Raw genomic sequence first — 12,118 nt, forward strand, 5'->3', positions numbered from 1 at the left:
CTTTTATTGTGTGATAAGTACTTTGCCCATGTAGCTGGTCTCAAAATAATTGTGGAATTAACTGGTTATTTGCACAATACCTATAACATGTAAAAGGGGGCCTCATCATCCCATCTTAAAATAGATGTTACCTGTATCGGAGGAGAGTCTCACTTTTGCTGTGATGTACCCAGCACATTTTTATACGCTAATGTTCTCTGTGTCATAATTTTAAATAAAGTTCTTCTGGGCTAGACAAGAACTGGATTTCTAATGCAGAAGCAGCAGAAAAATTTCCACGACCCATTTTTTAAGACCCACTTTTAAATATGAAAAAAAAAGTCCAGTATTTTTCTTTTTAACAGAGCCCTTTTAGTGAGTACAGTTGTGAACAGCTTAGCAGTGTTGGCTACAATATATAAGCACTGGTCTTACTTTTTGAAGTAGAAACACTTGTAAAACATTGTTCAAATAAATGTACATCAGAGAGCAGCATTAAGTGCCTTTTACCTAACATCTTTGTTACATGAAGTGCCAATAGAGTCACAAAGCGGATGCCTCCGAAAAGGATTTCTGAACTATAATTTCAGAATATTCCTGCTATGGAAATCTGGCTATATTTAATTATTTTTTTAAAATCAAATTAGTAACTCCAAATGAAGAATCTCTGTGAGTCTGGTACAGTGGCGAAACAGGAATATTCAGTGGGGTCTTGAGGGTATTGCCTTTAAGTAGAACATCCTGACATTTTTCTGGCAGACTTGTGAAGTCTCATCTAAGTATTTCCCATATATACAAAGATAGGTACCTAATATATATTGTAGCCACCTCTGAATTCCAGCATATCCAAAGGTTGCATCTTGTGTTTAGAATTCCCCTATGGCAGTGTTTCTCAACCAGGGTGCCTTGAGATCCCTTCAAGGGGTGATCAGTGTTAGCACTGTTAGGTGTGTAAACATGATTCACTAGATAAAACCAGAAATTTCAAATAGAAGTTCATAGTCTTAAAAACATTCTGACCTGCTGTGGTCTTTCTTAGGTCTTCTCAACAAAAGGATTCTTCTATTATATTTCTGTAGTTGAAAAATGAGTTAAAACTAAGACTTAGCTTTTTCCAAGGGGTGCTTGTAGTCTTGAGGGGTCTGCCTTGAGTATAAAAAGGTTCAGAACCACTACCGGGTGGAACTGGATTTATGATGCAGATACCTTGTTCTGGGCAGACCACGACCACTCCATTCAATTATTGGGTGAATGTTATTGATGCACAGTGACAGCAGACAAGAATAACGCAAACAGTTTAATATCTACCAGTCCCAGGGCTCACGGAGTTGAGGTGCATCTGGCCAGTATGTGAACCTTTACTTTGAGGTTCTCTCTTCAACATCAGATGTCAGCAGCCTGGAGGTCGAAGGCTGAGGCCCCATCCTCCGCCCAGTGAGGGGGTGGGGGTGAGACAGGCTGGTGGTATGTCCTCTGTCCATGGCTCAGGTTCCCTTTGCTGCTCCAAAATTCCTCCTTTTGTATTATTTCTCTTTTTTTGATGACTCTTCATCTTTGGGCATCATTGATTGGTTTACTTGTGGTCATCATACTATCCATGTTCTGTACTGTTAGCATATTCTTTTGTTTCACAAACCCATCACATGCACTCATTCTAATTTGGGCTTTCCTGGCCTTCTCCTAATTTGGTCTCTTCCCCAAAACCAAAATCCCAAGGGCTCGACAGCTTGGGCACTGTGACCTGGCCAAAGCAGCAGAGTCCTTTATTTCATGTTATGAAACACTGTGGTACATGTCTTCAGTCTTCCAGCCTGTGTGTCTGCTTGATGTCTGCCTGTATCAGACACAGTGGGCCTTGAAGGAGACTGTCACAGATAGACTTTTAGAAATCAATTGACCTTTGTCATTGCCCTGAACCATTAGTCTATTCTCATTTACCTACAAGCCAACTCCCTAAAGCAAACCTCTGAATACCATTTTTTAGCCATCACTACCATGGTGTTTAATGGTTGGCTCTTCCTTACTTTTTTATCTTTTAGAGACTGATGTTGGTAACTTGTACAGCATTGTGGCTACAACAAGCCATAGGTAGATTTTAAAGTGCTTCTTGCCAATTTGGAAATGAATATGCAGTATATTTGAGAGATCAGACTGCATTTATATTTTAAGCTGAATTTTAAGTGCAGTGTTTTGGAGGTCACATTCTAAATTGAATGTTAACAATTATCTTTTAATTTTCTATTATGTTGCAGGCCCTTGTCACATACTCATGCTATCTGAATTGTTGGATTAATTAGTTTTGAGCATTCAGTATAACACCTAATGTCAATACAAAGTAACTTCCATCTTAACTGTGTTTGCAGTAGACTTTGGAAAATCCCCCACTGTTGCATGACCTCCACTAGTGGGAGCTGATGGTTTACCACTGTGTTGTCTACACTTATGTAAACCTGAACTAAATAACACAGTAATAAAAAAAAATGATTACAGCTGTATAAGCTTTCTCTACACTTGCATTACAGCTACAGGGTAAGCTGTGGTAGTGCAGCAGTCAGACTTTCTGGCACACATTGGTCCCTCTTATTCCACAACTGGCAGGGTGTTTTTTCTTAGAAAAGGTCTAGTAGGCCACCTGTTGACAGGTCACTTGTTCAGTTTGTCACCTATCTACATTCTAGCTGTGGTAACATTTGTCAAAACCATAATTCCTAGCATCAAAGGGTAAAAGCTTTTTTTTCTTACCCAGCCCTTTTTATCTCATAGGACACAGTAAAGCTGTTCGCGACATCTGCTTTAACAACGCCGGGACTCAGTTTCTTAGTGCAGCATATGACCGTTATATTAAACTCTGGGACACTGAAACAGGTAGGCTTCAATTCATAAGCATTTTAGTTTGGTAATCTTTGTAGCAGCCATGAATACAAAATACTGCTGTTTTAAATAGCCAAGTGATTTTCTTTTATTTGTAATGTGCTCTTACAATTTGAAAGCTGCTGCTGCTGAGTACAGGGAGAGCAATTTTCTCTCCCTTTCTGAATTTTTTCTTGCTTGTAATCAGTTAATTTTATTTTGGCATTCTTGTGAAATTAAAAACCTATGATAGCAAGGTTTGGCAGACTATGAAAACTAACACTGTGCTAGAAATTGGCCTAGAAAGTGTAATACTGGGACCATTTTTTCCCCAATTACATTTGGCTAAATCTTGCTTATAGAAATTTAACAAATTATTATATAAATTATATTTTGGAAGGTGTATTTTGGTCCCTTACAAGATGATTCTTCCAGATTTAAAAAAAAAAGTCAGTGATCTGAAAGAAACAACAATAACCATCAACTGAATTTATTTTGCAAGACTAGTATCTTTTTTTTTTTTTTCACTTCAGAGGATTTCAGGAAATAATTATTCACCTAATGCTGAGTATCATGCAACTAAAAAAATTAATGGGCTCTTTAAAATCTTATTAGCTACTGAGAAGCATTGTTCTTAATGCTTTTCTGATGTTCCAAGGATACCAGTGGTACTTAGTAAATATTACATACTTAAGCTGAAGACTGCTTTACTTTCATGTGGTTTTTCAAATAAGAAGCATATTTTTACTTATGTGGTAAACCTGAGCTGAGTTGTGTAAGTAGCTGCTTTCTGTCATTTTGCACTGACTGTAGGTACCATTTTATCAGTGGTACCATTTTATCAGTATCTAAGGTCTTTTTCACCTAGAATAAAATCAGCTTATCAGTAGGTTCAAAATAATCAGAGTAGGGGGACTCCAGAGAAGAGGAAGCTGTGTAAAACTGTCAGGGTCATCGTAGTGTTTTGGGTTTTTAGAACTATTTGAAATAGCTGAACCCCACAGGTAGTGGATGGCGGTTGTTGGTGCTGCTTGTTAAACGTGGCTTCAGTATTTTTAAAGTGTGGCTCTTTCCTTTAAAACTAGACTTGTTACAGTAGCATTGTGAGGGTTCCAGTTTTGTTTGTAATTGTCAGTATGTGTCAAACTTGCTGTTTACAAGAGAAAAAAGTTTGAATCCTATAAATTGAATGTGGTCTTTGAGAGATGTACTATAATCTCTTCTACTGCTGTATCATCACTGGTAGTAAATGCAGAAGGCCAAATATTGGCCTCCTGCCTAAAATACATACAAGACCAAAGCCAGCCACCCTTGAAAAAGCTTAGAAGGCTTCACCATCTCCTGCTTCTTGGCTGACAAGGCTATGACTTAGATCTGGGAGGAGGAAGAGATATCCCCTTTATCTATTGATGGCTGTAGTGGTGAAATACCATTTAATGCAGATAAGATGCACATGGTTTACCAGCATTCTATTCACTTGGTCACCTAACTGCTCAGTGCAAGTCAAAATGACTCTTGTTTCTACTAGTGCTTCAGTTACTTTCACTAGATATGCCTTCACCTTGCTGTTCTATATAGGCTTTTATACCATGCTGGTTATGGCAGTCTCTGAACACCTTCTAGTAGTGCATTAAGCAACATGACCAACACCTGTTTAAGTGTGATATTATCCACTCTCACAGGAGAAGACTGAAAGGGAGCACTTAAGTTTTCTTGTTAAAGTAGATGTACATGTATAGATTGCTATATACCTGTTAGAAAAGGCAAGGTAAAAAAAAGAAATGTCTATTCCTAAAGTGGGAAGCAAGGAGTTAATTTCATTATTTGGGGCTTTCTCAGGAGCCAGCCCAGTCTCTTACCCTTCAAGTAGAAAATTCTGTTGTGTGAGAGTAGCAAATATGTCAACCAAAGTCTTCCTCCCAGACCTGTAGTCTGTCTTGTTGCAAGCAAAAATCTCCTTCAGGGTTAAGGAGCTCTGGCTGCTGCCTGAGATGATGGCTGGGTTTTGATATCCTAAAATTGACATGTGAACTAGAATCAAGTCCAGGGTATGGCCAGTTGGATAGAGAGCCTGTGACAGTGGTAGAAATGGAGGGTAATTTTATCGGGGGGGGGGGGAAGGGGAAGGTAGTCTGCAAAATACCTTTTTTTCGTTGAATCCAAGATGAGGGGGGGTTTCTGCATTTAAGACAGGAGAAAAAAGCCCCTTGTTTTAAATTTGAGTAAGAGGTCCCAGCCATGGCCCCGGAGCAGAAGCGGTGAGATGGTAGGCACATGCGGGGGGATAGGCAACAAGCGTCAAGCTGTTTGACCATCCCTCCCTTCCCCCTTGCTGCCTTCCCTACTGCCTGCCCTCCTGTCACTGCTTTCCCTGCTACAGTAGTGGGGGAGTCAAGTTTAAGATGACCCTCCACTAATTAGATTCTATATATGGAGAATTATAACATTTATAATTTTTTGATGTATAGAATCTAATTATTGATGGTCATCTGAAGTTCAGCGTTGTCTTGGATTTAAGTAGGGTAATGCCCAATTCTCTGTTCCCTGAACAGATTAAAGAGCATGTGTTTTCTGTTTTCTCTTGATCTAAACGAACAAAAACTTCCCCAAGTGCCAAAGGTGACTGTTTCATCAGTGCTTATAATAAAAAACAACCATAAAAAATAGCTTACGGAACTTATAAACTAACCAAATTTTGAATGACTTGTTTATTCACAGGGCAGTGTATTTCCAGGTTCACAAACAGGAAAGTCCCTTACTGCGTGAAATTCAATCCTGATGAAGATAAACAAAATCTTTTTGTGGCAGGAATGTCTGATAAGAAAATTGTCCAGGTAAACCTCAGCATTATAAAAATGTTCCCTGGGCTCCAGTCCTTACACTTCACCTGAAATATATAAAGCAGATCTTTTTTCTTTGAAGCTTAAAAAATCTTTTGCATAACTAGAATATAGAAACTTTAGTTCTGTTTTAAGTGAGTGTTACTTCATATTCTGTTGCTGAAATAAGTGTTCTTAAAACTACCAAATGCTAGAAATTTCATAGTGTCATGTTTAGAAATGCAGTAAAACAACTTTAGTGTCTCTTACTCTGGCTGTTTAATTTACAGTGGGACATTCGTAGTGGGGAGATTGTACAGGAGTACGATCGGCATCTCGGAGCTGTCAATACCATTGTGTTTGTGGATGAGAATAGACGGTTTGTGAGTACTTCTGATGACAAGAGCTTAAGGGTGTGGGAATGGTAAGTTATAAATCTTACAAAGTTTAACTTAAGATTAATTCTGACCAAACTGGAAAAATGTTAGTAAAACTTTCTTAATCAAATGGTATAGTGACTTCTGGATAACCAAAGGAAAACTTAAATGTTAACATTCCATAAATCCATTTATACTGTTATGTATGATAATTGAAATACATACTAGAAAGCTGTGAGAGAAATGTTGTGCTGATTTTTTTTTTTTTTTTTTTTTTTTTTTTTTTTTTTTGGCTGATGGTTTTCCAGTCCATTTTACAGTCATTTAGTAATCATATTCTCCATGCCGATTCTACATATTCTGCAGTCAATAGGCTGGTATATTAGTGAGATCTTAAATGTTTTCTTTAGTTAAATTGAACATCCCATGCAAAACCAAGATGTAATACAGTACCTTTATTATAAAAATCCTTTGTAAATGTTGGATGTTTTTACAACTTTACTTCACTCTTTTTCTTATTTACAACCCTTATGTGTTGCAGTACTTGAAGACTTTTCTAAAGCCTGTAACATTTCATTGACTCTGAGAGCAAATCAGAATTCTTAGGATACCCAGGATTTTGTTCATGAGCATCAGGTTGCATTTATTCAACATACTGCCTCAAATTTAAATAAAGCACATTGTTAAAAAAATAACTGACAACACAACCCATGTTAATATACAGGTTTCACTTGCTTTAAGCTATGCATGAGTTCCTGAAAAACGATGCATAATTCGAATTTGCATAAAGCAGGGATGGGCAGTTATTTCAGGCGGAGGGCCACTTACTGAGTTTTGGCAAGCCATCAAGGGCCACATGACAGGCAGCCAGTGGCAGATAAATATTAATTTTCTAAATTTTCTAGGGGCCTCATGGGCCAGATAGAATGGCCTGGTGGGCCTCATTTTGCCCACCCCTGGCATAAAGGGAATCCACTTTACAATGTAACAAACAGAGATACATTCCAAGACCTTGACTATACTGACCCCCAGACCCATTTCTATACTTTTACGAGACAATTTTGGTACTCACCAAGAGCAGACAGTACACATAAGCTCAGGGTGGTGGTGAATGTTTAGTTGGTGTGAAGAGAAGGCGATGAAGGCTTCATTGATGGACCAGGGAAAGGGGTAGGAGATAAGCTAGCGGGGCGCTTAGAAGCCACAATGAGGATGGCAACTACAGAAACACGTGTCACAGACAACAAGTGAGAAACACAGATCCACACAGAAGACTATATTTTGATGCGTGTCACTCCCACAATGCACTGCACAAAGCAGCTGACTGCGGGCTTCCACCACACCGATCGCATAAGAGTGAATTTACCTTGCATACAATGGATTTTTGGTATAATAAGGGTCATTGCATAAGAGCAAATTCGCACGTACAGAACCCGCATAAAGCAAGGGAAACCTGTAAAATTTATAATGGCCCAGAAGAATGCAGTGAATTCTAAAGCTTGTCTGCATCTATCCCAAGCATGCACTGCATGTGGTACCCCACTGCACAAACCCTATGTGCCAGATTGGCAGTGCACATCCCGTATGTGCATATCCCTTGTGCTGTGGGCAGCACCTGTGGTGCCAGATCTAGTCCACACACCGCAGGCAGCACAAGCCCCATAGCAGGACTGGCACATTGCACAAGCTGGATCCACTGCCACAGGTGCTGTTCACAGCACAAGAGGCTGGTACAGGGCATGCACTGCTTGCAATGCTCCACTGGACAATTTTGCATGCTGGCTGCAGCACAATCTGATCTGGACCTCCCCCAAAACCAGTGCACAGGGTTGGTTTGGCACAGGCATTGCATACAGCTCGTGCCCTATACTTGCAGTGAACAGTGCCTGCAGTGCTGGGTCTAGTCGATGCACCAGTGAGACCACCTCCACATTCAGAGTTGGTCTGAGAGCAATAGGCCAGATCGCAGGGCTCCACAGGCTATAAGCTGAATGTGAGCCAACAAGTTTGATCTTGTTGCAAAAAAAGGCCAGAAGCATACTATTACCAAGAGTGTCAAAAGGGAAGTGACTGCTGCTCTATACAGCACTGGCTGAAGTCTCACTTGGAGCATGTCCAGTTTTGGGTCTTACTTCAAGAAGGATGTGGACAGTTTGGAAAGAGTCCAGCACAGAGCAACAAAAAATATTAGGGGCCTGGGAAGCAAGACTTTTGAGGAAAGGTTAAAAGTGCTAGGCTCGCTTAGTCTGGGGAAGAGAAGACAGAGGGAGGATCTGATAAGTGTTCAGATACCTGAAGGGTAATTAATATAGGGAGCATGGAGATGGACTTTTCTCTGTAGTTGTAGGAGACAGGACTTGGAGCAATGGCCTCAAGCTTAAGTAAGAGTAATTGAAGTTGGAGATTAGGTGAAACTTTCTGATTCTGAGGATAGTCAAGCATTGGTACAACTACCTAGAGAAACTGGATTCTCCATCATCTGAAGTTTTTAAGAGAAGGTTAGATGGACATTTGGCTGGGATAGTTTATTCAGGGATGATCCTCCCTTAAGCTGGGGCTCAGCTAGATGATGTTGTGAGTTCCCTTCCAATCCTACTTCCCAGTGATCCTATGTTAGCTTCATCCATGAAGTAAAAGTGGCATTATGGTCTGCCTATGGTTTTTATGTGAAAACAATGGAAACTATATTTCCCTTTACGAAATTACAGCATTTATGGTCTCTGTCACTTCTTATTTCATAGGATCTGTATCAGCACTTAATATAAATGTAGAACAAATTGCTCTTATGTACTACCTTAGTGCGTGTGCTTTTATTATTTTTACATAAAAAGGAAACAAATTATAGAAAAGCCTTACCGTCAGTTCAACTGTATTAAGACATCTATTTTATTTCTAGTTTTTCAGAATGTTTTGGTAACCAAAGATGATTTGAGAAGGCCTACTTGCTCCTATTTTAAAATCTATTTTGTTTTGCCATTCATGTCAGTTGTCTCACTGAATCTATTTAGGCACATACAAGGAAATCACAAGGTACTTCTGAGGATCAGTGGAAGCTTCTCACATTTGTGCAAATGTGAATCGTCCTAAATTTTGGATCCTTTTGTTTCTTGAGATTCCAGTTAATGGTTGAAAATAAATTAGTAGAGCTCATTTCCCCTCCCTCCCTCCCTCCTTCGTCCCCTTGTCTCTTCCTGAGCAATAAATATCTAATACCTTGGTTTTTAAAGACTCAGGAATAGCCAATCTTGCTAGGTATAAAAGAGTGCCCTCTCATTCAGGTAATTATGAGCTGCACCATGTTCTGTAGTTCAAGTTTTACTTAGGTCTGATTTATAAAGCAATGTAGAGCTCTCTTCTCAGCCTGATGTTCATGGCTGCAGGGTGGTGGTATGCACCAGAATGTTCCAGGAAACGTGCTGATCTGTGGGTAAACTAATTTAACTTTACTGTAAACATTATTAATTTGGAGCCTGAAATCTGTGAAATTTATGTTCAGCACAGTACCTTTTGGAAGAACTCCCAAAGAATTGAAGAAATTCCTTATGTCAGATTATCCATAACCATGCTATTATTAATAATCTAGCCAATTGTCCATCAAGAATAACGGGGGTGGGGGGTAGGCTGGGATGCAGTGCTGCCACCTAACGCCTCATCCTGCTGCTGTTCTGCCTCTTGCAGGGAGCAGGGCTGAACTCAGCTCCCCCACCCTCTGTCCAGTCCTCAGCATGGCTTCGGAATCATGACAGTGCTCCCCCACTCTTGGAGCACGCTGATTGGCTGTTTCCATCAGCCATTCGGAGTGTGAGTAAACTGTGACAGACAGACTGACTGACTGACATAGGTTTTTATCATATTAGAATCTTTCTAGGGTTTATAATGGGTATTATATGCAACTTGGTTAACTGATTACAAATGCTGCATTTACTTCAGAGGCCTGACGACTTTCTTAAAAAGAAACACAAAAGCTTTCAAAGTAAGTATGACCTGTGCTTTTAAGAGCTAGTAATTAAAAGTACAGTTTGTTTGGAGGTAACAATCTAGAGACATTTTGTCAAATGCTGACTGACTGAGGTTGTTTACAAGACGTTATAATTTGGCCAAGGCTGGGAGTAGGTTGACATGTCAAACGTAATTGCTGAGAACAACTTCTCCCCTGAGAATCTAGCCCCATTTCCAAGACATAATGTTTCCTACAGACTTTGTTTTGGTGTTTACCTAACAACAGGGGTGTTCTTCCTCTGTGGAATAGTAATACAACTAATATTTTATGCCTGCTAAACTGCATTTGTTTGAAGGAGCCTTTTGTTTGAAGGAGTGGTGTATTCTAAAGTTTACCTGCCTGCTTCCTGTATTCTGCACCCTTCTGCCGGCGATATTAAAGCTGACAGCCATTTTTATTCTCTGTCCCCTTGTTTTAGAACCATGATTCTCACCCAGGGTGGTGGAGCACCTTATGCCACAAGTTCCTTTCAGGGATGTCATGCAGTACTAACAGTCTTAGGTGTGCAGATTCACAGATACCTGCAAGAGATTCACAGGATAAACTCAGGGATTTCCAATCAGAGTCCAGTGTGTCAAAAGCATTCTGACTTGTTTTTCTGAGTTCTTTGAACTGAAAAAATGCCCTTTTTGTAGTAAAAAATGGATGAAAGCCAAGCACCAGCATTTTCTGAGGGGTGCCTTGAGACTAACAAGTGGTGCCTTGAGTCTAAAAACGTTGAGGCTGCTTGCAGACATTTAAAAAAACAAAACACAGATGCAAAAAACAACAACAATAAAATGAAACTAAAAAACCCTGTGCTTTACTGGAGAAGCAGCATATTAGTTTGACCCAGCTGCACAGCATCTGTATAAATCATATGCATCAGTGGGGCTTTTTTGGCGCTTTTATCTAATAGCTGATTGAATCAGCTATTAGATAAAAGTGCCATAAAACCCCACCAAAGCGTCTGATCTATACAGACATTGGGCAAGCCGGGTCCAACTAACGTGATACCTCTTCTGGGTACGTGCTGGGCTTGACGCAGAAGCGCAGAGTTTAAATTGAAGCACCACTTTTTTTTTTTTTAATGTCTTCAAGCAGCCTGAGAGTCACTGTTATAGGCTTTTAATTTTCACCTCTCTTCCTTAGGGTGTTCACATTGTTGCTTGGATAAATAATGATGTGGCTTGGGCTGCTGTGCCATTTGTGTGCTGGAGATGCTCAACACTTCAGTTTTATTTCTTTCTAGTAGAAGGTAGGGTACATTTGCACCTTATGGACCCTTACGGACTAACCAAAGGAAGGTGCAAATCTTCCCTGCCTTCTAGTTGACTTCAGACTAACACAGCTAACTGCATCTTTTACTTTGTTCTGTAGTCAAGACTATAGTAAACAAAATGCCCCATCACAGTACCTAATGCTCGTTTTGCCCAATGCCAGGGAGTGCCCAGATAGCGCTTTCTCACTTAAAAGGACCCTAATGTTTGTTTCCAGCTGGCATATAATGAAGACAACTTGGCTGCACAGTTTGGTGGGAAGGGAGAAAAAAAATCCATAGTTTGTCAGTGAAGATTAAAAATCGCAACACTTAAATCTTTTCAGCTTATAAAATGTTATTTTTGATTTGGGTTCTTTTTGAGAAAACTTACAAGGACTTGAATTTTATGGAATTTAAAGGAAGCAAGAAGAACCATCACGGTTAAATTAGTTTTTAGGTCAGCCAACAAAGGCAGCGGCATCCAGTTTAGTGATCTTTAATAAGTTTATTTTTTAAATGATTGCCTGTTTCACAATTAGATTTGAAACAAGTATAAAACGTAAATGTCTCTCTCTTCTGCCTCATAGTTTAAGGCAGCAACTCCTGCAGCAGTTCTGGCTATGTCTGGTACATTTTAACATAAAGCAGAGTTGTCTGGAATGAATTCCAGTAGATGAGCCTGCATTAATTTGTACAGAGAGAAGACAGCAGAACTCAGTGCATTTACATTTCTTCTCTCCTTAGAATTAAATGCAGGGAGGAGATTCTCCCTAACAATGAGTGTGGTTTTGTGTGTTTTTTGGTTTGGTTTGTTTATTTGGGGGGTTTTGGGGGTGGGGTTATAGCTTTATGG

At 39.7% G+C, this 12,118-nt stretch overlaps 1 protein-coding gene across 1 annotated transcript in view; it reads left to right on the forward strand.

The window, feature by feature from the left end:
• Nucleotides 1-12,118, forward strand: part of CDC40 (cell division cycle 40) — a 75,621-nt gene that overhangs the window by 57,270 nt on the left and 6,233 nt on the right. Inside the window, exons 10-12 of the mRNA XM_006269915.4 lie at nucleotides 2,743-2,844; nucleotides 5,548-5,663; nucleotides 5,939-6,072. Coding sequence (XP_006269977.1) covers nucleotides 2,743-2,844; nucleotides 5,548-5,663; nucleotides 5,939-6,072 — 352 coding nt within the window. The remainder of the gene's footprint in view (nucleotides 1-2,742; nucleotides 2,845-5,547; nucleotides 5,664-5,938; nucleotides 6,073-12,118) is intronic.

This window comes from Alligator mississippiensis, chromosome 1 (assembly GCF_030867095.1).
Source record: "Alligator mississippiensis isolate rAllMis1 chromosome 1, rAllMis1, whole genome shotgun sequence".
In the NCBI taxonomy this organism is placed as follows: Eukaryota; Metazoa; Chordata; order Crocodylia; family Alligatoridae; genus Alligator; species Alligator mississippiensis.